The sequence below is a fragment of the Geotrypetes seraphini genome, chromosome 6 (genome assembly GCF_902459505.1).
Source record: "Geotrypetes seraphini chromosome 6, aGeoSer1.1, whole genome shotgun sequence".
In the NCBI taxonomy this organism is placed as follows: Eukaryota; Metazoa; Chordata; class Amphibia; order Gymnophiona; family Dermophiidae; genus Geotrypetes; species Geotrypetes seraphini.
The window spans coordinates 121,804,292-121,831,873 of NC_047089.1; the positions used below are offsets into that span (position 1 = coordinate 121,804,292).

Below are 27,582 nucleotides of genomic sequence, written 5' to 3' on the forward strand. Positions count from 1 at the left end.
TCTTACGTCTTTCGCCAGATACGGTCTACAAAATTGAACACAATACTCCAAGTGGGGCCTCACCAATGACCTGTACAGGGGCGTCAACACCTTCTTCCTTCTACTGACTACGCCTCTCTTTATACAGCCCAGCATCCTTCTGGCAGCAGCCACTGCCTTGTCACACTGTTTTTTCGCCTTTAGATCTTTGGACACTATAACCCCAAGGTCCCTCTCCCTGTCAGTGCATATCAGCTTCTCCCCTCCCAGCATATACAGTTCCTTCCTATTGTTAATCCCCAAATGCATTACTCTGCATTTCTTTGCATTGAATTTTAGTTGCCAGGCATTAGACCATTCCTCTAACTTTTGCAGATCCTTTTTCATATTTTCCAATCCCTCTTCGGTGTCAACTCTGTTACAAATCTTGATATCATCTGCAAAAAGGCACTTTTCCTTCTAACCCTTCAGCAATATCACTCACAAACATATTGAACAGGATTGGCCCCAGCACCGAACACTGAGGGACTCCACTAGTCACCTTTCCTTCCTTCGAGCGACTTCCATTAACCACCACCCTCTGGCATCTGTCCGACAGCCAGTTTCTGACCCAGTTCACCACTTTGGGTCCTAACTTCAGCCCTTCAAGTTTGTTCAACAGCCTCCTATGAGGAACTGTATCAAAGGCTTTGATGAAATCCAAGTATATTACATCTAGCATATATCCTCGATCCAGCTCTCTGGTCACCCAATCAAAAAATTCAATCAGGTTCGTTTGGCATGATTTACCTTTTGTAAAGCCATGTTGCCTCGGATCCTGTAACCCATTAGATTCAAGGAAGTACACTATCCTTTCTTTCAGCAACACTTCCATTATTTTTCCAACAACTGAAGTGAGGCTCACCGGCCTGTAGTTTCCTGCTTCATCCCTGTGACCACTTTTATGAATAGGGACCACATCCGCTCTCCTCCAATCCCCAGGAATCACTCCCGTCTCCAGAGATTTGTTGAACAAGTCTTTAATAGGACTCACCAGAACCTCTCTGAGCTCCCTTAGTATCCTGGGATGGATCCCGTCTGGTCCCATCGCTTTGTCCACCTTCAGTTTTTCAAGTTGCTCATAAACACCCTCCTCCGTGAACGGCGCAGAATCTACTCCATTTTCTCGTGTAACTTTGCCAGACAATCTCGGTCCTTCTCCAGGATTTTCTTCTGTGAACACAGAACAGAAGTATTTGTTTAGCACATTTGCTTTCTCCTCATCACTCTCCACATATTTGTTCCCAGCATCTTTTAGCCTAGCAATTCCATTTTTCATCTTCCTCCTTTCACTAATATATCTGAAAAAATTTTTATCTCCCTTTTTTACAATTTTAGCCATTTGTTCTTCCGCCTGTGCTTTCGCCAAACATATCTCTCTCTTGGCTTCTTTCAGTTTCACCCTGTAGTCCTTTCTGCTCTCCTCTTCTTGGGTTTTTTTATATTTCATGAACGCCAACTCTTTCGCCTTTATTTTCTCAGCCACTAGGTTGGAGAACCATATCGGCTTCCTTTTTCTCTTGTTTTTATTGATTTTCTTCACATAAAGGTCCGTAGCCATTTTTATCGCTCCTTTCAGCTTAGACCACTGTCTTTCCACTTCTCTTATGTCCTCCCATCCTAACAGCTCTTTCTTCAGGTACTTTCCCATTGCATTAAAGTCCGTACGTTTGAAATCTAGGACTTTAAGTATCGTGCGGCCGCTCTCCACTTTAGCCGTTATATCAAACCAAACCGTTTGATGATCGCTACTTCCCAGGTGAGCACCCACTCGAACATTAGAGATACTCTCTCCATTTGTGAGGACCAAATCCAATATCGCTTTTTCCCATGTGGGTTCCGTCACCATTTGTCTGAGCAGAGCCTCTTGAAAGGCATCCACAATTTCCCTACTTCTTTCCGATTCAGCAGACGGAACATTCCAGTCCGCATCCGGCAGGTTGAAATCTCCCAACAGCAGAACCTCCTCTTTCCTTCCAAAACTTTTGGATATCCACAATCAGATCCTTATCAATTTGCCGCGATTGAGTCGGAGGTCTGCAGACTATACCCACGTAGATAGAAGTTCCATCATCTCTTTTCAGAGCAATCCATATCGTTTCTTCCTCTCCCCAGGTCCCTTGCATTTCGGTCACTTGGATATTGATCTTTACATAGAGAGCTACTCCTCCACCTTTATGACCATCTCTGCCCTTCCTAAAAAGATTATATCCCGGTATGTTTGCATCCCATCCATGTGATTCACTGAACCATGTCTCTGTGATAGCAAAAATAACTAGATCTGCCTCTAACATCAGGGCTCGCAGATCATGAACTTTGTTGCTTAGACTGTGAGCATTTGTGGTCATCGTTTTCCAGCTATTTTTCAGCGATAATCTCCTTTTTCGTATGGATTTTTGTGTCGTTTCACTTTCCGTTGCAATACTAAGAAATGAGTTGCTGATATTGCTTATGTTGCAGCCTTTACTACTATCACATCTTTTCTTTTGCCGGGGGTGGTCTCTATAATTGTCCTTCGTACATACACCACCCCCACCTTCTAGTTTAAATGCCTAGAAAAATATTGTCTAAATTTCTCTGCAAGGTTTCTTTTTCCTGCTGTAGTAATATGTAGCCCATCAGTGCAATATAGCTTCTTGTCCTTCCATGTATTTCCCCATCCTCCTATGTACCTGAAGCCTTCTTGATAACACCAGGCTCTGAGCCATCTATTAAAGTCCTCTGTGTTTTTCACTCTTTGCTCTCCCTTTCCATATGCAGGCAGTATTTCAGAAAAAGCTAAAGTCTTTACAAAAGGTTTCACGCCCTCACCAAGCTCCCGAAAAGCTTTCTGTGCTGCAAGTGTGGAGTTGTTGGCCAGGTCATTTTTTCCCAGATGGATAACAACATCAGTGTTAAATTCCTTAGTTTCTTCCTTAATTATAGTCAGTATTTGCCTGGAACTCCTGGTAGCTGAGGATCCTGGAAGACATTTCACTATTTTGGTCACCTCGCCCTGTGTTCCAAGGTTAATGCCTCTGATGATGGAATCCCCCAAAAGTAATAGTTTTCTGTTTTTGGCTTTTTTATTTGTACTTAGGGTGCGCTTGTTCTCTTGAGTTACCTTCATTGGTTCCAGTCCCACCTCCCTTCTGTTTTCTTGAGTATCGCAGTGCACTAGTGGAGCGAAGGAATTCTGTAGAGGTAATATTAGTGAAGGTGGATGTTTCTGTGTTACATGTTGCAGTCTTCCTGAGCCTACTGTGACCCATTTATTCCTGGGCTGTTTTATTCTTTGAGGTAGAGGTGGTAAGTTGGTATGATTTTGTGGAGTGATGGAAGCTGCTTTAATTGTATTCAATTCCTGTTTAAGTTTGCAGAGCTCCTCCTTAATACTGGCAAGTTGAAGACAGATGGGGCAAGCCTTAAGCCTCCAAATAGTATGTCTTGGAATTAAAGCACCACAGTGATTGCATAGAATAAAGGTCATCTTGATTGGTTGTGAAGTGACTTGATTTGAGTAGTCCTGATTATATAGGTCTCTATATATGAATAGTGGTCCCTGGGGTTGGTGGGACTATAAGTCTTACCCCTATTCCTATGAAGGGAAAGAGGAAATAAGATTTAACAGAGGAAAGAGAAGGGTTTATTTTTTTGTGCTTTATTTTTTTTTTTAGTAAGAAACAGGGATGAGAAGAGAAATTAAGCAGTTATAATGCTGAAAACCAGTGAAAAGAGCAGAATATGAAATGCAGAGCAACTTATTTTATTGAAGTTCCAGGGCAGCCTTGTTCACAGCAATGTCCCAAAGATAATGCAATTAACCTTAGAAGTAAAACAGAGCCCCTCCCTTCTCCACCTAATCAGCAGAAAACAATGGCTGAATACTAGTAAGACAGAAATATAGGCTCTATACCACCTAAAACACAGTATTTTAAACAAAAATGCAGGTTCTATCAGTGCTACCCTAAAACACAGGATTTATAACGATTTTCCCTACTTTAGTCACCCTAAGCCAAAGGCACCAGGATTTAATTAGAGTTAACAAAATCTTACCCTTTTTCCTATGAAGAGGAAGAGGAAATAAGATTTAACAGAGGAAAGAGAAGGGTTTATTTTTTTGTGCTTTTTTATTTTTTTTTAGTAAGAAACAGGGATGAGAAGAGAAATTAAACAGATATAATGCTGAAAACCAGTGAAAAGAGCAGAATATGAAATGCAGAGCAACTTATCTTATTGAAGTTCCAGGGCAGCCTTGTCCTTATTATGACAGGAGTTGCCATACAGCTTATTTTAAGGAATTGAAAAAACTGGGATTTTGGTGGGAGTTTCTGTGTCATGTTTTTAAAATGGAACGTACTATGGCTATACAACAGGGATATTACAAAAAGTTTCTGAGGATTTGGGAGCCATTGACAAAATTTTGCAAAGAGTGATTGTTGATTTTGCCCTTTGGTCATGCATGTCCAGGGTGGGTGGGTGGGAAGGAGGGTTGGAAAATATTTTTTAAATTCTTTAATTTGAGTGCAATTTTTGAATATGAGTATGGGGGGTGATATATCTATTTGTCATAGATTAAGATTTGATGGATTTTAAGTGCTTTTATAGTGTAATATGATTGCATATAATGGGGAGAGAACTACAGGAGGAGCAGCGCTGACGGTGCTCGGCACCAACTGCCAGTTTCACTAGAGGCCAGATCGGGAGCCCTTTCCAGCAGGGCAGCTAGAGTCATATACACCCCTCCCCGTTCCAGCAGGGGAGAGAACTACAGGAGCAGCGCTGACGGTGCTCGGCACCAACTGCCAGTTTCACTAGTGGCCAGATCGGGAGCCCTTTCCAGCAGGGCACTTAGCATCATCTACACCCCTCCCCCTTTCCAGCATGGGAGAGAACTAAAGGAGGAGTAGCGCTGACGGTGCTCGGCACCAACTGCCAGTTTCACTAGTGACCAGATCGGGAGCCCTTTCCAGCAGGGCACCTAGCATCATCTACACCCCTCCCCTGTTCCAGCAGGGGAGAGAACTACAGGAGGAGCAGCGCTGACGGCGTTGACGGCACCAACTGCCAGATTCACTAGTGGCCAGATCAGGAGCCCGTTCCAGCAGGGCACCCAACACCATCTTCACTCCTCCCCCATTCCAGTAGGGGAGAGCCGACAGAGGAGAGCTGCAGTCCGAAGCTCAGGCCAACGGTCGGTTCGGGAGCTCGTTCCAGCAGGGTACCCGACACCATCTTCACTCCTCCCCCATTCCGAAGGGTCTACCTCTGAGGATCTCGCATCATGTGCGGCAGCGGTGGAGATTACCTTGCCAGAGATGTCGCCTGTTCTTGGAGGAAACTCAGGTCCCAGTTGATAGCCATCGGAACTGGGGTTGACGGCAGTTAAAGAATAGAATCGGAATGGTGGTTGAAGTGAATTGGGGTGGACATGGAGGTGGGTATGGAGAGGAATAGGGATATGATGTATTCTGGAAAGGCATTTAAGATCTGGTGTTAAATGATCATAATAATTACAAGTCTTGATGCTTTTTTGGAGTGTGTTTCTGTCTCTCTCCATGCTTATTTTTATCTCTATTTTGTTTACTTTAATTATTATTTTAATTCTATCTTTAAATTATTTATTCATTACTTGTTGGAATATTTTATTTCTATCTTTATCTCTACCTCTGTCTTTTTATTTTTATTTTTCATACTGTTTCTTCAGGTACTTTAGTTAGATTGTGAGCCTTTGGGACAGTTAGGGAATTTCCAAGTACCTATCTTATTTATTTAGTTTTTATTTATTGTATCTTTAATGCATCATTTTTGTAAACCGCTTAGAAACCTCACAGTTATTAGCGGTATATAAGAATTAAATTAAATTATAATATGTTGCACTTATGTATGGCTTAGAAATGAATAAAGATTAAAAAAAAAGAACTCTGTACTGAGAGTGTTGATGAGCTATACGAAACCGTAGGAACCTTCTGTGAGCAGAATGAATGAGATCTAGAGAGCATAGCCATTTGTTTCATTCTAGAAGGGGGTATAGAGTCCCCAGGGATAGCATGTGAAACTTTTCTTTAACTAGATGTTTGTTCAAGTTGTGAAGATCAAGAATTTGGAGGTCATCTTCTCTGGAATTAGAAAATACCTGGAGTAGAACCCCTGATTTTTCTGAGAAGGAGGAACTACCTCTATGATATTTAGTTGAAGCAAAGCTTTGATTTCCTAAAGAAGAAGGGACGTCTGTTAAGATGTGAAAGAGGATTCTCTTGGAGGGTGATTTGGAGGTATTGTTTCGAAATGAAGTGAGCAACCCTCTGAAATAACTTTGAGGACCCAAGTAACTGTTGAAATGAGAGTCCAACGTCGATGATAGAATTGTAGTTGACCTCCGATAGGTTGTAAGCACACCAAAAAGACTGTATTGGTTTCTGATGGGAAGACTGAGATTTTTGAGGTCGTTATTGCTTTTGCCTCTTTTGTGGTGGTGGTTTGGAAGAAGAGGATGTTGCAGGGTATTGCCTCTTGTAAGTGTAAGCAGCTGGTCTTGGAGCTGACTTAGATGGTTGAGTCTTATTCTTTGATCTGTTCAAAGAGTTCTGCTTGTGTTGAGTGAGCTTCTGGGTAGCTGCTTCTACTCTATCCCCAAAAAGCTCTACCCCAGACATGGAATATTGGAGATTAATATCCATGTCTAAAACTCATAGCCATGCCAGACACCTCATAGCCATGGACATGGATGATGCTCAGAATGACATCTCAAATGTATCAAATGCCATCTGAGCCATATACTTCCTTGTTTGGAGAAGGCTGTGAGTTTGTTGAAAATCCTTATTATGTTCCAGGAAAATATATTGCTCAAACTCCAACTTCTTTACAAAATGTTTAAAGTAGAAGGACATATGGAAGTTGTAATTCAACACTCTATTGGCCAACATTGAGTTCTGATAGTGGCGGCAACCAAACTTGTCCATTGTATGACCTTCACACCCTTGTGGTGCAGAGGCGTAAACTCTGGTAGTGAAGGACTTCTTGAGGGTCGATTCTACTCTGGTACTGGAGGATTCTTGAGGGTTGTAGCTGTGGTTTGTTATATCCCAGGAAAGAAATAATTCTGTAGAGAGAATTAATCTTCCTTGGAGCTGCAGTGACCAAAAGAGGATTCTTTCAGTTACGAAAAAGGGCCTCCTTAAGAAGATTGTGTAATGGTAACTTGAAAAGTTCCTTAGGCGGTTCATCATAGTCTAAGGCATCTAGAAGCTCTTCCTTGGGCTCAGTATCAGCCTCTAGCTTGACAGGTAGGGCCTTCCCCAACTGTCTAATGTATTTAGTGAAAGACAGTCCTTCAGGAAGAGATTTCCTTCTTGGGGGAAGATCCAATGGTATACGATATGATTCCAGTGCAGATAAGAGTGGGTTCACACTCGGAGTCAGTATGGTGTCATGAGAGGTCAGAATCAGCCACAGGCACCCCAGGTGATTCTCTATAGGAAGAAGTGTTGAGGAGAATGGTGAGACTGACGAGACGATGCTCCTTGATGTCCCTGATCCGATGAAGACGAAGAAGAGCATCGATGAGAAGCTCTTTTATCTTCAGAAATATGGGAATGATGAAAAGTTGATTGACGGTGTCTAGATCCAGAGCGTCTAATGATGAAGAGCATTGATGCATCAAAGAAGAGCATTGATGCCTTGATGCAGAGTGATGATGTTACAATGTAGAGAATTGCTGCAACATCGAGGATCGATGCCTCAATGGCAAGTATCATTGTCTACTAGTAGATCGGTGTGATGTAGACCAACGCCTCGATGGAGATCTAGATTTGTACCCTGCAGCCTCGAGGAGCTATGCTTAGGATGTAGATGTTAACAGCAGTGTTGTATGTAACTTAAAAATGTCACCGATTTCCCTCCTGAAAAACTCACTAAGTTGCTCTTTCAAGAGCTGCACCAATATCCTTGGCTCAACAGCCAGTACTATTGGTGCAGCAGGGTGCCTAGGGGTGGGTGACCTTGGAGAGGATGCATACCCTGAAGGAGACACAACCTGCAGAGATGTAGAGAGGTGGCATTGCTTTTTAGCCTGCATCGATGCTGTCAAAGTTGGCTAGCTTCCCCGATGTTGGAATGTCATCCAATGCCAATGCTGATACCGCAAAGTACTGCAGACTCAGAATGTTTCCCAGTGTCCATAGTCGAAACAAAGAGTTTCTCCTGTTGAATGTGACAAGTTTTTAAGGAGTACTTCTGCAAGATGGAACAGCACAAGCAGGAGTTCAGGGCCTAAGCACTGCAAACACCAGCTATGCGGATCAATTATAGAAATAGGCGGCAGGCAATGACGGCACTTTTTAAAACCCGTCAACGGTTTTGATATGGATGGAAAGATTTTGTCGGCAAGATTAAACTCAATGATTAAATTGGGTGAGGTAAAAATCCATCGAAAAGGAAACTGAAGGATGAACAGCCCCCATAAAGGCCGAAATACCTCACATGAAGGTAACAAAAATCCCACACGAGGGAAGGAGCCCAAGTGAGGTAAAGAAAATTTTTTACTTTTAAATACTATTTTTGAAAGAAAAAGAAATAACTGCTAAAGGCCAGATTAGTACACAATACGGGGGTCGAAGGCACTGCTAACCGGACGAAGTCCAGAAAAATACACTTCTTCATTCCGTGGAGTACGAACAACTGAGGAACCACAAGTCTACGTCAGGCAGGAAGGTACTCGCACATGCAAGGTTTGAGTAGTCGCAAACTGCCATGCTGTGACCGCCGCTGAGCTAATTACGGCAGCCTGAAGAACAAATCTAGCAGGCTGCTGTCGGCCTCCGAAGCACATTACCTCTGTCGCGGTCCTGCCCATCCTCTGACATAAGGGGCGGGACCGCGGCAGAGGGAACATGCTTCGGAGACTGACAGCAGCCTGCTAGGTTTGCTCTGCAAGCTGCCGTAATTAGCTCATCGGTGGTCACAGCGCGGAAGACGACCTCTCTCGCTGGGTGCGGGAAGTAGCTTGGAGGTAAGGCCCCGCCCGCCGCAAGGGCCCCGATGGGACACTGGATCTGGACAGCCGTAATTAGCTTTAAAGGGGGAATTTGGAGGACGCTGAGGGGGAAGCCAAGGAAGACAACCGGGCGCTCACCAATGCTAGGGAGAGCCATATCGGGCGCGGGCATTTAAAAAGGTACAACGGGGAGGGGGTGGGATATTTAGAAAAATGTATCTTCTCTGCATAAGACGCACCAACATTTCCTCCCACTTTTGGGTGGAAAAAAAGTGTGTTTTATGGAGCAAAAAATATGGTACTTCCATAGGTTTGACAGAGACTACCCTAAACTGGTTCTCATCATTTTTCTCTAACCGAACATCTAAAGTATTTATCGGTCAAACCTCATCAGATCTTTTCCCCTCTACTATTTAATATTTTCACATCTCCTCTTCTCACAATTGTACAGTCAATAGGCTTTACTGTCTATACCTACTCTGACAATATCAACTGATTCATCCAACTGATCTGACTCAAAAGACATTCAGAATATCAATGAAAACTTGACAAAGTTAGCCAATGGCTTACTGATATGTTATTCTTAAATATCTTTAAATCAAAAGGTATGATTTTCTCATGGAACACTAATGAACATCCAGTTTCCTAAATTTGCCTCAAATCTATTCCAATTCAATTTCCAAGCTCTAGAAAAATTCTCGGCTTTATCATTGGTTACAAACTAACATTACATCAACAAATTAGCTCAAATGCTTTTATAGGTTAAGAATGATTAGATTAGGGGTGTCCAACCTTCGGCCCAAGGGCCGCTTGCGGCCCCGTGAAGTATTTTGTGCGGCCCCGGTCAAGGGCGATGCAGTGTTTTCCTCTGCTGCCCCCGGGTGTTTATCATCTTGCCGGCTCCCTCCTCTGTCTTGCTGCAGCATTTGAACGTTTGTGCGGCCCCAGAAACATTTTTTTTGGCCAATGCGGCCCAGGGAAGCCAAAAGGTTGGACACCCCTGGATTAGATCAATCTCCAGTCTCCTAGAACCGTCATCTCTTAACATTCTGCAACAATCCTTGGTAATTTCACAACTTGACCATTGCAACTCATTGTATTAAGGAATAAATCAGAAAGAATATAGAAGACTGCAGACCATCCAAAATACAGCTATCAAATTGGTATATAAAGCAAAAAATTTGATCATGTAACACCTCTTCTAATAAAATCACACTGGCTACCAGTCACCCACAGAATCACTTATAAAATCTCACTACTCACATTTAAATTAAAGATCTTACATTCACCAGAAATCATTCCCTAGAACATTCCGATCCAGCAACAAATATCTCTTGAATGTTCCCTCTCTACATCACTTATTCTATGACCACCAGATAAAAGATCTCAGAGCAGGATTTTCAAAAACCCTTGTTAAAAAGCAATAGTCTGCTACCACAGCTGTTTAGATACCGATTTAAAAATCCCGAGACATTCTTAAAAAATTGTGCATGGAAATGAGGTCAGTGGACAGCAGCAAAGATTTCCTAATTTGTATGTGCCCATCGCTGATGGGCACATGTGCAGAAAAACGCTGCTGTCAATGCCGCCGCCAACCCCCCCAAAACAAAAACACAGTAACACAAAAACCTCACCACGTCTGACCTGAACCTACCCTGGCAGTGGGAGAGATGACAACACTCTCCTGCTGCACTAAAAAAATGACCCCTCCCTGCAGCGGGAGAGATGCCCCCACTCTCTCTCGCAGGCAAGTAAACCCCCCTGCCCCCCTTACCTCAAAGATGAAGAGCGGGAGTGACACGGACCATTCCAGCCAGCTGCCTGTGTTGTCTAAGGGGAGTCCCCTCCCCAGATGCATCGTGAAGGGGCCCAAGGCTCTGGTTGGCCCGGACGCCTAAATCCCCACCTATGGGGCATCCAGGCCAATCAGAAGCTTAGGCTCCTTCACGATGCATCCGGGCAGTTTTTTAAGGATGCAACCTGGGCCAATCAGAGCCTCAGGCCCCTCCCTGGTGCATCCCAAGATGCACCGGGGAGGGGAATTCCTTTAGACAACGCATGGAGGGGCCTTATGCAACCTGGGCCAATCAGAGCCTAAGGCCCCTCCCTTGTGCATCCCAAGATGCACCAGGTAGGAGAATTACCTTAGATCAGTGGTTCCCAACCCTGTCCTGAAGGACCACCAGGCCAATCGGGTTTTCAGGATAGCCTTAATGAATATGCATGAAGCAGATTTGCATGCCTGTCACTTACATTATATGCAAATCTCTCTCATGCATATTCATTAGGGCTAACCTGAAAACCTGACTGGCCTGGTGGTCCTCCAGGACAGGGTTGGGAACCACTGCCTTAGACAATGCAGGCAGCTGGAAGGACGGGTCCATGTCCCTCCCGCTCTTCATCTATGAGATAAGGGGGAAGAGGTCGGTAGGGGAGGTGCAGGGGGCAGTGTGGGAGGGGTTACTTGCCAGTGGGAGAGAGTGGGCATCTCTCTTGCTGCGGGGGGGGGGGGTTGGGTTATTGGCGGGAAGGCTTTTTAGAGCAGCGGGAGAGTGTGAACATCTCTCCCACTACGGGGTGGGGGGGGGAGTTTGGGTTAGTGGCTGGAAGGTATTTTAGTGCAGCGGGAGTGTGTGGGCATCTCTCCCGCTGCAGGGGGGGAGTTTGGGTCAGTCATGGTGAGGTTTCTAGCTGTCTTGACTACTGACCGGCACCCTGGACCAGTCACTTTTTTTAGCCACCAAAAGCCGATGCCGCTTTTTAAAAATGGCTCAGCATTTTTTAAGAATCCACCAGAGGGCTCATTTCAATGTTGAAGACCCCTTTTGCATGTCAGTGTCGGAGACTGCTAGAAACCTCACTAAAGAGGGAGATAATCCCTTTTGATAATCCGTTGCCAAACTGCGTACAGGCTAAACTGCCAGAAAACAGTTTAGCGACGGTGTTAAAATTTTGAGAATCCTTGCCTCAGTGACAGTACCAACTCTTTGGAATTCACGACCACTGTACTTGCGGGAAAAAATGACAAATTTAAATCGAATCTAAAAATATTTTTTGTTAAAGATGCCTACAATTTAACTCACCAATCAGTAAAGAATATCATCAAAGGAAGAGCACTTTCCTCCACTGTATTTACCCCTTACTGCTTCTCTATCCTATTACAGATTGTATTTCACCCCTTCCCACATGTGTCAAAACATTTTTATTTTTGTTAATGTCCAAGTCATGTCTCCCTATTGATTTTAATATTTAATACCATACCTCCTTTTATTCACAGCTTAGACAATTTTATTTTAAGCGGTATATTAAATTTTAAATAAACTTGATTAATGTCACTTATTACTAGTGCTGAAAATAGTCCAGAGACCTTATTTTCAGTACTGAATGAACTTCTCCAACAATAATTCCGTCTCTCTTGTTTCCTCTGCTAGTGAATTGACAACTTTCTTCAGCACTAAGATTCATAACTTGCAACAATCCCTACCCCTCCCATAATGTCTTTCAGTGCTCAACAGTCTTTTTCGTCCGATTCTTGTGCTGCTTCCCACAGTTTTTCTTTAATCCTGTTTCACTTGCTTCTTTTACTCAACTCGTTAACCGTATTAGGATTATTACCTGTCAGTTCGATCCAATACCTGGTTTATGGTATAAACTTCTAAAACATGGTCTCATCCTGTTGGCTATGATAATTAATTCCAGTTTGACATCAGAGATATCTCTTGCATCTTAGAAAAATATTGTTCGATTTATTCATCACAGGCTATGAAATATTGTTCAGTGACTAACCTTTTCTTTTTATAAAAATTAACAGAAAGGCTAGTTTTGCAACAAATTCTTCTATATACTGAGGCCACCAGCATTTTACATCCCCACCAGTCAGCAAAATATAAACTATTCTTTCTGACGTTATCAGTGATTTTCATTCTGTCTTTAAAAATGAAAAAATAGATTTAGTAATTTCTCTTGACCTATTTGCAGCCTTGATCTGGTAGATCATAATGTGCTTTTGACTAGATTTGCAGATATAGCATCACAGATACATTTCTTCACTATTTTTCATCATTCTTAACCTTTTTGGTGGCATCCTCTACAGGGCTACATTTTGGTATAACTTCTCTTTAATATCTTAAGTCCAGTTATTAGTCTCATTCAAGATCATGGCATCAATGATTTATTTTACCTGATGACATTTTTATTATCTATTATACTGACTCCATTGCTCCTAAACTAGCTCAGATGCAGTCCTTTTACAATGTTCTCACATTCAAAAATTGTAGGTTCCTGGTTCACCAATAGTTTATCCGCCTCAATACTGCTCCCTCAATTTATGGAAAGCAGATAAATCTTGTGCAACAATTTAAATACGAGTATTTAGATGTTTATCAGGATCAACATTTTTCATTCAAACACCAGATCTCATTGGTAGTCCAGAAAATGTTTTGTGTTTTTTTTCTCAGAGATTGTCCTTTATTATTTACATCCTCATAAATGACAATATTATATGCCATTGTAGTGACCCAGCTGGATTACTGTAATATTATTTATGCAGTATTACATTTTATTTGGTTAAATTTTGAAGACAATTTAAAATGTTGCTATTAGTTCTGCTAAGAAATATGACATCATGATGATCTTGCTAATACAATTGTCACTTGCTTCCTGTCGTTTATAGGATTCAGTTTAATATCCTTAAATTAACACACAAAGTACTCCATCATGGTGTTCCTAATCTTTAGCACACACTAAAAATGCTAGCGCAGCTTAGTAAAAGGAGCATAGGTGTTCTATTTACTTTTTTGTTGCACTATCTTTATGGAATTCCTTATCTTGACATTTATAACTCAAAACATCTTTTATTAATTTTAAGGCTACTTTGAAAACTCCATCTTTTCCAAAATGGCCTTCTTATAACATGACTGGTAATGGCTAATTCTCCATGACATGAGATCTCAATCTGATATTTTTTACTCTCTAACTTTCAACTCTCCTTTCCTAAGTAATGGTGTGACTTTTTTTTCCTATGGATTAGTTATTGTTGACAGATAAGGAAAAAAAATGCTTTAGTACTTGAATGTAAACCACTTAGGCTGTAAGTGGTATATAAATACTTAAAATAAACTGCTTTGCTACATGCAAACATAAAACCAAAACCCACAAAATTCCAATGTACACAAGAAAACCACACACACAAAAAAAATTCTGAATTTTTCTCAAAGGAAGCATGTCTGGGGGGGTAGAGATTGGGTGTGACAGTGCAAATAAGTTAGCACAGCCACCTTATGAACTGGTTAGCATGGGATTAGCACATGAGCCCTTAGGGCTAGATGCACAAAACTCTCTGATTGTGTACCAATGGCCACTAAACCAGTTTGACTGGATTAGTGACCGACAAAATTGGCCGACCCAATTTTCAAAACGGCTCACTGCGTAGTTTTCTGTGCAGTCGTACATTCTCCAATTCTGGCATGCAAATGACCTCATTATTATTAAAATGAGATCATTAATATTAAAACGAGCTATCCAATCGATGGCCTAACTTTGCATGCCATAATCGGATCACTAATACTGACCTGAAAAAAATGACAGTGTTACTGACAGTTCTGATGTTTTTTCATTTTTTTTTCTACTGGCATAGATATGTGTGTGTAACACATGTACAATATCTGGCCCATTAAAAAAAAAAAAAAAGTCGAGCTGGCCTCCCCCAATGATGCCCCCCCCTCACCCCAGAACCAAAATAAAGGCAAGAGGGATGCTCATTCCCTCCTGCCAGTGTGACCCCCCTCCCCTGCCAAACTGACTCCCCAGGACCCCACTCCTCCTCCTCCACTTTACAAAACATTGGCAGGAGCGATGCCCCCCGGCCCCCCACACCATCCCCATAATTCTACATTAAGATGATAGCAGGAGGGATGCCCAGTCCCTCCTGCTTACAGGCCTGCCATTCCAAAATGGCTGGCCTTCCCCTTCCCAGTTTCATCCTGGGATGAATGGGGAGGGGCCTAAGGCCGATTGGCTCAGATGCCTAAGCCCCTTCCTCTGTATCCCATGATGCCCCGGGCAGGGGGCCTAAGGTCTTGATTGGCTCAGATGCTTAAGGGGGCATCTGAGCCAATCTGGGCCTTAGGCCCCCTGCCCAGTGCATCCTGGGATACAGGAGGGGCCTTAGGCGTCTGAGCCAATCAGGGCGTTAGGCCTCTCCCCATGCCATTTTGGAGTGATGGGCCTCCTGCTGTCATCTTAATGTAGAGGTATGCTGGTTTGGGGTGGCATCTGGTGGAAGGAGGGAGTGGGCATTCCTGCTGATTTTTGTAAAGTGGGGAAAGGGAGAAGAGAGGTTGGTTTGGATGAGGTCCTGGTGGGAGGAGTTTGCAGCAGCAGAAGGGAGTGAGCATCACCCCTGCTGATTTTTATTGAAGTATGGTGGTAGGGTCCTGCAGGAGGGGGGTGGTTCAGCTCAGCCAGGGAGGGGAGTCTGTGGTGGCAGGAGGGAGTGGGCATCCCTCCTGCTGATTTTTATTGAAGTATGGGGGGGAGGGTCCTGCAGGAGGGGAAGTGGTTCGGCTCAGCAAGGGAGGGGAGTGCCATTTTGGAGTGATGGGCCTGTGAGAAGGAAGGACTGGGCATCCCTTCTGCTGTCATCTTAATGTAGAGGTATGACGGTGGTTCGGGTGGCATCTTTTAGAAGGAAGGAATGGGCATTCCTCTTGCAGATTTTTTGTAAAATGGGGGAGGGTTGGTTGGGGGGGTCCTGGTGGCAGGGGTTTGCAGCAGAAGGGAGTGAGCATCCCTCTTGCTGATTTTTATTAAAGTATGGTGGTAGGGTCCTGCAGGAGGGGGGTGGTTCAGCTCAGCCAGGGAGGGGAGTCTGTGGTGGCAGGAGGGAGTGGGCATCCCTCCTGCTGATTTTTATTGAAGTATGGGGGGGAGGGTCCTGCAGGAGGGGAAGTGGTTCGGCTCAGCAAGGGAGGGGAGTGCCATTTTGGAGTGATGGGCCTATGAGAAGGAAGGACTGGGCATCCCTTCTGCTGTCATCTTAATGTAGAGGTATGACGGTGGTTCGGGTGGCATCTTTTAGAAGGAAGGAATGGGCATTCCTCTTGCAGATTTTTTGTAAAATGGGGGAGGGTTGGTTGGGGGGGGTCCTGGTGGCAGGGGTTTGCAGCAGAAGGGAGTGAGCATCCCTCCTGCTGATTTTTATTGAAGTATGGGAGGGGGGTCCTGCAGGACGGGGATGGTTCGGCTTAGCCAGGGAGGGGAGTCTGTGTTGGCAGGGGGGGTGGGCATCCCTCCTGCCTCTATTTTGGTTCAGGGGGTCATCGGGGGGGACCATCATTGGGGGGGGACTCACATTTTTTCATGGGAACACACAACATCTATGCCATAAAAAAAAGAAAAAAAGAATAAAGCCCCAAACAACTGAATGGCAGGAGGCTGCTTTGGGGCTTCCCTTGTTGCTCAGCTGTTTGGGTTTCTCCAAACCGGATCTGCGCATGTGTGAAAGACAGTTTCTATGCAAGTGATCAGATGGGATTACGACTGTCCTCCACAAAACTCATTTACATGGGCAGTTATTTGAACATGGATCACTCTTTAGAAATCGGTAAAAAAAAAAAAAAAATCAGCCCACAGCATCCCACATAGTCTTAACGACTGTTTTTAGTGCATCTAGCTGTTAGTGCCTAAAAAATGAGCAGCATAAGTGCTCATGTGCAAATTTTTGTTAATGGCTACATGCTTATGGCTACATTAGCACATGGCTATTAACTGAGAAAACAGAAAATCAGCCATTTTCTGGTTGCAGTAAAATGGCCTTAGTGCACGGGAAAAACCCACATAAAGGTGCAATAAAGCCACTTTTTACCACAACTTAGTAAAAGAACCCTTTCAAGCACTAATGATTATACTGAGTATCAATAAGGCCCTGAAATAAGCTATGAGGGACACAAAACAAGTGAAAAGATTAAAAAAATGTCAAGAAAAAGACTTTATAATATCTTGTTTTTCAGAAACTGATATTCAGTACCTTTTTAAATTTTCCTTGTCGCTTTGCTGTAGACTGCCCCTGGAGTCAGAACAACATACTGTAAGAATACATGTACATACTACATAGAAACCTCTGCATTCTATACTAAATTGTAATTGCCACATTTGTAGAGAAAATTAATATGGTAAAACATTTATTCAATTGTTAATTTTGAAATACAGTGCCATGCAAAAGTCTTTATATCCTTGTTTATTTTTCAAATTCTGATATATTAAAAAAATACGGATAAAAATGCATTAAGCTGCAGTCTGTTTCAATGATCTACTCAACACATACTAACACTCTCAATGTGAAGGAACAAGTAGAGAAATATTCAAAGAAGAATTAAGAAGAAGAAGAAACCAAATAGGTTTTGATTAAAACCTTTTTACTTTGTCATACCTAAGAGCTCCTTTAACAAAGAGGTTTCTACCACGGGCCAGTGAGGTAAATGCTCTGACGCTCATAGGAATTCTATGAGCATTGGAGCAATTACCTCAGTAGCCCACAGTAGAAACCTCTAATGCAGCTTTGTAAAAGCCAGTATAAATTAAGTCTAGTTCTAAAAATTGCCCCATATACATTAAATAAAGCTGAAATGATTTGAATACTTCTGGATGAAGAATCAAGCTATTTCTATAGCATGGAGTGAATGAGGAAAAGGCCTGAAAAATGATAAAGTCATTCAAAAGTTTAAGAACTGCCATATTGGATCAGATCAAAGGTCTATCAAGGCCAGTATCCTATTTTCAACAGTAGCCAATCCAGCAGTCCAGGTCACACATACCTGGCTGAATACCCAGAAGTAGCTACATTACATGTGCATATTCCCAAGGAATTTCCACCAAGTTTATTTTAATAATAGTTTATAAATTTTCCCTCCAAGAGCTTTTTTAAACTCAATATGCCATTAAAGATCAAATGTGTCATGTAACAACTGACCTCATAGAAATTCTTCGCAACTTCTAGTCGTCCTAAGAACAACTCTACATGTCAGAATGTAATGCTCAGCTTAAAGATAATATGTTTGATGATAATCTTCCGCATTCTATCATTACTCTAGAACAGGTATGTCCAACAGGTAGATCATGATCTACCTGTAGATCGCGGAGGGGTCAGGGGTAAATCGCCAGCCCCACTTGGCTCCATCTTTCCAGCAGCTCACCCTGTCACTAGGAGAGAGCTCGTGCTGGCAGGTTGTCTGTTGAGGGCTTGCCGCTGTTGCCGCTTGCTGCCTGTGTTAATCTTGCCTGCGGGTGTATGGGGGGCACTTGTTGTTTTCGTGCCAATAGTTTCTGGGTACCCCAGGGGGCCGCCGCTCACGCCCCGTGACGATATGCCACCGGGCCCGGTGTCATACCTTGTCTCCTGCCTCTCAGAATCACCCATTCCTGACCCCACCCCAACACCCCTTAGAAGTTTAAGTTTTAAGTTTCAAGTTTATTTAAAAATTTGATTGATCGCAAAATCATAATCCAATGCGATTAACAAATAACAATAAAATTGGGGTAAAAAGAAAAACACATTGATTAAACCAGACAGTTAATACAACTTTTGACCAACCAAACACAACAGGGGAAAAAAAAGGATTAAATACAATTTGTAAACAAAATTAAAAGGGCATGGGTAATGAAAAGGTTACCCGCTCAATTTTCACTTAACTGCATTATTAAACCACTAAAAAGTATCCTAATTATACGGAATTCAAATAACTCAGTTAAAGGCATCCTTAAAAAGCCAGCTTTTCAGGAGACCTTTGAACTTACTAAGTAATTTTTCTTCCCTAATATTGATTGGGAGCAAATTCCAAATTTGAGGGGCCGTGATCGTGTCCCTCCTTTAATAAATGTGTCTTAGTGAAGGGACTAAGAGGAGAGATTTTTCTTCAGATCTTAAAGATTTTGTGAGGGTATAAGAGATTAAAATCCTTTCTAAGAATACAGGAGCTTTATTTATTAAAGTTTTGTGTGTAAGTAATGCTATTTTTTATGTAATTCTATGATTTACAGGTAACCAATGCTTTTCCTTAAGGAGTAGAGTCACATGATCAAAATTTTTTATTTTTATTAATTATTTTTATTGCAGTGTTTTAAAGGATTTGCAATCTACATATTTCTTTTAAGGTTATTTCCTTGTACAAAGCGTTGCAGTAGTCAATTTTTGATATAACTAAGTGTATTAAAATATTCAGTGATGATTCATCCAAAAATGCAGATAATGATTTAATCAACCTTAACCTACAGAAACAGTTTCTAACAAATTAACTTATTTGATCATGATAATTCAATTTCAGGTCCAAAATGACCCTGAGCATCTTTACCTTGGTGACTTCCTTAAGCATAATTTTATTTATATTTATGCAGGCTCCAAACTTCTGTCCTTCCCTGCATGTGTTATATACCGGGCGATATCCATTTGTCTGGGTTTTACGTGAATACACTTACCGTATTAGTTGTGTTGTGTGCTGGTCATTGGTCACTTTATAAGAACATAAGAATTGCCGCTGCTGGGTCAGACCAGTGCCCAGCAGTCCTCCCGCGGCGGCCCTTAGGCCAAAGACCAGTGCCCTAACTAAGTCTAGCCTTACTTGCGTACGTTCTATTTCATCAGGAACTTGTCTAATCCCTGGAGGGTGTTTTCCCCTATAATAGCCTCTGGAAGAGCGTTCCAGTTTTCTACCACTCTATGGGTGAAGAAGAATTTCCTTATGTTTGTTCGCTTTCATAAAATGTATTCGGGCAAACACAACAAATTGTCAAGAATTTGGTGATTTTGGCGGGCTTTTCCAATTTTGCTCTAACTTGTCTATGTCTTGCCTTCGAATTGGTTCAAAACACTATGACTTTTGCTTGCCTCTGCAATTTTATTTTGCCTATGCTTTGCGTTCATTCTACACTGCAATTTTATTTTGCCTTGCCTTTGCGTTGATTCTACACTGTATGCAGAATTTATTAAATCGCGTGTGGTGTATTTGAACTTGTTTGGCAGTATTTTATTTTATCTGGTTTGCTGGACAAGTGTTTTGAGCTTTTTGGATGATTGGTAGTATTTGATTATTGGTGCCAGTATGATGAATTCTTATTTTTTTCTTTTAGAACTGCATATTGTGACAAACCTACTGCATTTCTGAGGTTTGTCACAGGGAAGTATAAGAAAGTATACAAACCCCAGTGCAGAAGGGCTGACCAGGTCATTGCACAGGACATTAAGTTAGCTGACTACCCTGTGAGCGATGAAGAAGAAATGGAAATAGAACAGGAAAGCTTTGATTTACCTAAAGCAGTCCCAAAGCCAGGCAAGAAGAATCTGCCTTTCTATTATCCAGTGCTTGTAAGGCAGAAATCTCACAAACAGTTTCCCCTCAGAGAAACGGCACAGGCTGAGGAAGGAGTGCCCTTCCCCCATCAGAAGCCAAGGGGGAGTGGTTCTTTCCCTCAGCTTGAAGCCAGGCTCGTCAGAGAGCAAGGGGGAGGAGAGGCAGGCTTTGCAGAAACAGCAGGACGAGAGCAGAGGCAGGAAGTACAGAACGGGGCTGAGCTTGCTTCAGACCCTGCAGGGCAGTTCAACAACACTGACTGGGAGATGACTGAAGAGCAGGCTGGTAACTTGTCTCCAGAATTCTTTCCCCCAGAGCCGATGGTAGTGGAAGATAATAGTGCTGTGGTTGAGAGCTGACCAGAGGAAATGGAGATAGCTGAGTCAACTGTGAGTCTGTGAAAAGGTGTTTTTTTTTCTGGCTGTTTTTTTGTTCCTCTCATTGAGAGACTGACTGTGGGGGTTATCAGAGGAATGTAATCCTGAACGGCAGTGTTTCCACATCATAGTTTGCTGGACTTTAAGAAAGGGACAGTATTCTCCTCTACACCTGAAATGTGAGTAGCTGAGCTAAACGCTAGTTTGTAGTTTCAGCCTGGTAAAACCTAAGGCTCCCTGGTTTCAGGACTTTTCTGGTTTCAGGAATTGATTGCCATAGCAACTGTGTAATGTAATTAGCCTGCATGCCTCTTAGGAACAGAGATTAAGGGCAAGATTCACTAAACCTCCAAACCGTGCACGATCCATTTCCTATTGCATGCCGGCCAACTGATTCAGGAAAGGCCTGCATGCAAATGGAGACGATCGTTAGCACGCCCCCTACCCACGGCCAGAGCGATCCCTGCTCATGCGCACATCCTGACAGTAGTGACAGGAGAAGCAGCCTTCTGTCACTGCTGTCAGTGCTCAGCCCAGCATAGATCTCTCTTGCCTGCTCCCGGACTCTCCTGCAGTTCCCTGCAGTGCAAGTCCATGGTTTTAAAGCGGGCCTTCACTGTGGGGAACGGCGGCAGAGAGGAGAGACCGGGAGCAGGCAAAAGAAATCTGCACGACACCCCCCAGGTCACGATCTCTCCTGCTCTGCTCTGTTGTGCATGCCCTGCTCTGCAGCGCCCCCTCCCCTGAAGAAAAAAGCAGGAGGGATGCCAACTCCCTCTTGCCATCAAAAATATTAAAACAGAAAAAAAAGCAGAGTGGCACGCCCCCCCGACATGGAATGCCCGACCCGACCCCAAAGTTGGGAGCAGGAGGGGTGCTCAGTCCTTCCTGCTCCTAGGCCTCCCATCCCCCGGCTCACCCCTGTTTGGCCCAGGCCCAACCACCCCGGTACCTTTTCAATTGTTGGGAGCAGGAGGGGTGCCCGGTCCCTCCTGCTCCTTGAGGCAGGCTCCCATCTTCAGGAGCAGGAGGGGTGCCCAGACCCTCCTACTCCTAGAGGCAGGCTCCCATCTTCAGGAGCAGGAGGGGTGCCTGGACCCTCCTCCTGCTCCTAAGCTGCTGAAAATCTTCGGAAAGAGGAGGAAAGTCCTCCTCCTCCTTTCTCCGACCAGCCGCCGCCCCAATAGGGCCTTAGGCCCCACCCCGGCGCATCATCTGATGCATGGGGAGAGGCCTAAGGCACTGAATGGCTGAGGCGCCTCAGGCTCCTCCCTTAGGACGTCCCTGATTGGCTGAGGTGCCCCGGCCCCTCCTAAGGTAGGAGCCTGAGGTGCCTCAGCCAATCAGTGCCTTAGGCCTCTCCCCCGTGCTCACACTGCAGGGAAGGCGGCAGAGAGTAGGAGCTCAGGGCAGAAAGCAGGGCTGGAAGATTGGGGCGAGTAAGCAGGAGACACGGGGCAGAGCAGGGCTTCCATGGAGCTGGAGAGTCAAAAAGACGTTTTCGATTGATCTCCAGCAGTCGCATCTTAGGCTGAGCGGCCAGCCCAGTTGGATACAAAATTTTGGGTAGTGAATTGGGTTGCTGTCCAATTTGCATCCATTTCACCTCATTTGCATGCACGGATTCGAAGCGGATCGCAGGGGAGGTGAGTAGTGGTCGCAAACCGATCGCTTGCTTAGTGAATCTGGCTCTAAGACTCTGATAGTAAAACCTGCCCAGTTTCTTTGGGAAAGTCCAGCCCAGCAGAGAATGCTTGCACTGTGGAAAAAGCACAGACTGTCTCTTAGGCACTAATATGAATGTCTCTTCTGTAGCTCTGCATTGAAAAGCTATTTATGCCAATTGTTTCACCTCTAAGCTTTATTGAAAGCTGAAGAACTGTATCTTATTTGTCAAGCAAGCCCAGAGCTAATTATTGAGTTTTGGTGAATGAAATGAAACTTTTTTCCTTTTTGTTTGTAATGTTTTCATGCTACCAGGGAAATCTGGGTTGCAAGAGGATCATACGGCCAGTGGCCGAATAAAGCTTATGTTTTGTACCAAGGCCATTCTGACAACCATGTTTTCCTTTAAAGTCCTTGGAAGTGAGCTTGGTTAGGCATTTGCCTAGTGGCGGCCAACTTGAAAGGACACCCTAATTCTAAAGGGACCACGCCAGAAGCAAATAACGTGTCACTACATGGCTGCTCAGGGTGTCCACATAGAGCATGGGTGTGACAATGTGTGGTTTTGGCATCTCAAGTCCTTGTATTGCACATCATCCAGAGGTCTTCAGTTCCTGTTGATCTTTAATACTTTGGGACAGTGACAGTTTTGGACCGGATTCAGCCAGTGTTTGTATTAACTTTCTTTAGAAATTGCAGAGAAACTTCTGATTGAAGACAAAAGGAAGTCAGAAAGCGCTTATATCATTTAAAGTTTTAAAGGACTCTCATTACTTTCACAATTGGGTCTCTTGAAGAAGAAAAACGAAACGGGGTCACGTTGGGACCCCAAACTTTTCATAAAGCTAAGTAATAGCATTACAATTTACCTATTTCAAGTGATGTTTGCTTTTATGAAACATACAAACAAAGAATGCCATCATGTTTTGAAGTGGTTTTAAAAGACTGTGATATATTTCTTAGTTTTCCTGGCTTGGAGCGTGATCATTATTGAAAAAGCTGCAATGACTGTAAGGTAAACTCTGTACCAACACAAGGGGGGTGCAAACATTCCTTGTAGAGTTTCACGTCTCTGAGCAACTTCCAAAAATTTTTGATCAATCTCCATAGACAGGTTTCAAGTGAGGAGTGTTTGTATTAACAGCAGATTTGGCCTTCTTACATCCAGCTACCCCCGTATAACGAAGATGAGTGTTCCAAAGAAGAACAAAACCTACCACTTTCATAATGAATGGGAAATAAAAAACATAAGAAGTTGCCTCCGCTGAGGCAGACCAGAGGTCCATCTCGCCCAGCGGTCCGCTCCCGCGGCGGCCCATCAGGCCCTTTTGCCTGAGCAGTGGTCCCTGACTAGCTTTATAACCTATCTCTACTCCTATTCCTGTAATTTACCTCTATTCCTATCCCTATAACCCATCTCTACACTTATCTATACCCCTCAATCCCTTTGTCCTCTAGAAACCTATCCAAGCCTTCCTTGAAGCCCTGTACAGTGCTCCTATCTACCACAGCCTCTGGAAGCACATTCCATGTATCCACCACCCTCTGGGTGAAAAAGAATTTCCTAGCATTTGTTTTAAACCTGTCCCCTTTCAATTTCTCCGAGTGCCCCTTTGTACTTGTGGTCCCCTTTAGTTTGAAAAATCTGTCCCTGTCTACTTTCTCTATGCCTTTCAGGATCTTGAAGGTTTCTATCATGTCTCCCCTAAGTCTCCGCTTTTCCAGGGAGAACAGTCCTAACTGTTTCAATCTGTCAGTATATGAGAGATTCTCCATACCCTTTATCAGCTTAGTTGCTCTTCTCTGGACACCCTCAAGTACCGCCATGTCCTTTTTGAGGTACGGCGACCAGTACTGGACACAGTATTCCAGATGTGGCCGCACCATTGCACGATATAGTGGCAGGATGACTTCCTTCGACCTGGTGGTGATACCCTTTTTTTTTTTTTTTTTTTAATGATACCCAACATTTTGTTTGCTTTCTTCGAGGCTGCGGCGCACTGCGCTGACGCCTTCAGTGTTGTGTCAACCATCACTCCCAGGTCTCTTTCAAGGTTACTTACCCCAAGTAGTGATCCACCCATTTTGTAGCTGAACATCGGGTTTTTCTTCCCCACATGCAAGACCTTGCATTTCCCTATGTTGAAGCTCATTTGCTACTTTTTGGCCCACTCTTCCAGTGTCGTTAGATCCTTTTGGAGATCTTCGCAGTCTTCCATGGTTTTAACCCTGCTGTATAGTTTGGTGTCATCCGCAAATTTAATGACCTCACATTTTGTTCCCACCTCTAGGTCGTTTATGTAGACATTGAACAGGAGCGGTCCCAGCACTGACCCCTGCGGAACCCCACTCATGACCCATTTCCAGTCTGAGTAGTGCCCCTTTATTCCAACCCTCTGCTTCCTGTCCGCCAGCCAGTTTTTGATCCATCGGTGGACCTCCCCTTGCACCCCGTGGTTCCATATCTTCTTAAGCAGTCTTTCGTGTGGTACCTTGTCGAAGGCTTTTTGGAAGTCAAGGTAAATAATGTCTATAGATTCCCCTTTATCTATCTGGCTGTTTACCCCCTCAAAGAAGTACAATAAGTTTGTAAGGCATGACCTACCCTTACAGAAACCATGCTGACTCGACTCTAGCTGCCCATTGTTTTCAATGAGTTCACAGATGCTGTCCTTAACCAGCGTTTCCATCATCTTTCCTGGGACCGAGGTCAAGCTCACCGGCCTGTAGTTTCCTGGGTCACCCCTTGAACCCTTCTTGAAGATGGGCGTGACATTCGCTATTTTCCAGTCCTCCGGGATCTCTCCAGTTTTTAGGGATAGGTTGAATATTTGTCGAAGTGGCTCTGCTATTTCGTTCCTTAGTTATTTATTTTTTTATTTATTTTTTATTTATTTGGATTTTTATCCCGTCCTCCCAGTAGCTCAGAACAGTCTACAAATGAACATACACAGTGGAGAGTAACTAGACATATAAGTAATACAACAGGTTTAGTGATTGGACTTATAGATTTTGGAGAGAATTAAATACAGGGAGAGTATAGCAGAATGAGAGAAGGGGGAAATACAGTAGTTTAGTTTAAGGAAAGTTATATGCGTTTAGGTACAATTTGTTAGTGGAGAGAGTAAGAGAGGATTATACTGGAGTTTGGGGAGGTGATAGGAGAGTGGAGGGGTGGGGCGTAAGGGGGGGAGAAGACAGAGGAGATCTTTAGTTGAAGAGGAGGGTCTTTACCGATTTACGGAATGTTAATAATGAGTTCTGTTGTCTAAGTTGGGGGGGGAGTTGGTTCCAGAGGTGTGGAATGAAGTGGCTGTAGGATCGTTTGTGGGCAGTTTCTGGGAGCAGGAATCTTCCGGGGGGGGGGGGGGTGCATAGGCGTATCTCTGACTTTGAGCGGAGGGTGCGAGTGGGGTTGTAGATGGGAAGCTTGGATTTTATGTAGGAGGGTGTGGTGGAATAGATTCTCTTGTGGGCAATTGCCAGGGCTTTGAAAGTACAGCGTTGGCTAATTGGGAGCCAGTGTTCAGCATGGAGTGCCGGGGAGATGGAATCGTGGTAGTTGAGGTTGTGTAGGAGGCGGATGGCTGCATTTTGGACCCGTTAGAGGCGTTTGATATTATTTTTGGTTAGTCCATTAAATAGGGAGTTACAATAATCCATTCTGGAGAGGACATATGCGTATAGGAGTTGGGCGAGGTCTGGTGTGGAGATGTAGGGTTTGATCCTTTTCAGTTGGCGAAGGTAGTAGAAGGAGGTGGAGACTACTTGGGATATGTGGGCAGATAGGGATAGGTGTCCGTCTAGGGTTACTCCCAGGCTGCGAACTTGATCTGCTGCCGTTAGTAGAGTGGAATCCCATGTTAGTGTAGGTCGTAGGTATTTGGTGTTTTTGTTTCTGATCCATAGGAGTTCGGTTTTGGAGGCGTTAAGTTGAAGCTTGTTGTTTGACATCCAAGTTTTCATGTCAGTGAGGCAGAGTTCGAGGTTAGCAATTTGGGATGGCCGGTTTTCGCCTAAGGGGAGGAGCAGCTGGATGTCATCTGCATAAGAGTGGATTTTGATTTTATATTTTTGCGCTATATCGATGACGGGTTTGATGTAGAGGTTGAATAGGAGGGGGGATAGAAGGGCGCCTTGAAGAACACCATATTTGATAGGCTTAGGGTTAGATTTATGTGTCCCTAGTAGGACAGTTCCTTGAGTACCCTTGGGTGAATGCCGTCCGGACCCGGCGATTTGTCGCTCTTTAGCCTGTCTATCTGCCTGAATACATCCTCTTGGCTTACCTCTAATCTGACCAGCTTAACATCTCGGTCTCCATTTACGATCTCCTCAGGTTCCGGAATGTTGGTTGTGTCTTCCCTCGTAAAGACTGACGTGAAGAACTCATTTAACTTGTCCGCTATCTCTTTTTTATCTTTTACCACTCCCTTTCTGTCTCCATCATCTAAAGGTCCCACTTCCTTCCTAGCCGGTTGTTTCCCCTTAATGTACCTGAAGAATGATTTGAAGTTTTTTGCTTCTCCCGCCAGTCTCTCTTCGTATTCTCTTTTGGCTTTTCTAACCACTCGGTGGCACTCCCTTTGGTGTTCTTTGTGCTCCTTATGGTTTTTCCATATTTTGAACAATGATTTCTTGTCACTTATCGCCTTCTTCACTGCATTTGTTATCCACACTGGGTTTTTAGTTCTATTCTTTTTGCACCCTTTCCTGAACTTGGGGACGCACAGGTTTTGTGCTTCGTGCACAGTGTCCTTGAGTAGGTTCCAGGCTTTTTCTACGGACTCCATCTTCCTTGTATTGCCGTTGAGTTTCTTTCCCACCATCTTCCTCATGGCATCATAATTCCCTTTTTTGAAGTTGAGTGCCATCGTTGTGGTTCTTTTCACCTTTACTGATCCAATTTCAAGCCTGCACTGGATCATGTTGTGATCGCTGTTTCCTAGTGGGGCTAATACCGCCACCTCCTTTGCGGGTCCCCCTAGTCCGTTGAAAATTAGGTCAAGAGTAGCGTCTCCCCGTGTTGGTTCTGTGACAAGCTGTTCCATGAAACAGTCCCTCGTGACCTCCAGGAATTTGGTCTCCCTCATGCAGTTTGAGTGCCCAATATTCCAGTCTATCCCAGGGTAGTTGAAGTCCCCCATCACCACCATCTTCCACTTTTGCATACCTGCCTCAGTTCCGCCTCCAGGTCCTGGTCGAT

General features: G+C 43.8%; 1 protein-coding gene across 6 annotated transcripts in view; it reads right to left on the reverse strand.

The window, feature by feature from the left end:
- Window positions 1-27,582, reverse strand: part of TPP2 (tripeptidyl peptidase 2) — a 1,323,399-nt gene that overhangs the window by 449,360 nt on the left and 846,457 nt on the right. For 5 of the 6 annotated variants that reach the window (XM_033947626.1, XM_033947627.1, XM_033947623.1 and 2 more), the window contains one exon: window positions 17,019-17,057. The exons of the other annotated variant lie outside the window; for it this stretch is intronic. In XM_033947626.1, coding sequence (XP_033803517.1) covers window positions 17,019-17,057 — 39 coding nt within the window. The remainder of the gene's footprint in view (window positions 1-17,018; window positions 17,058-27,582) is intronic. 6 annotated transcript variants of the gene reach the window in all.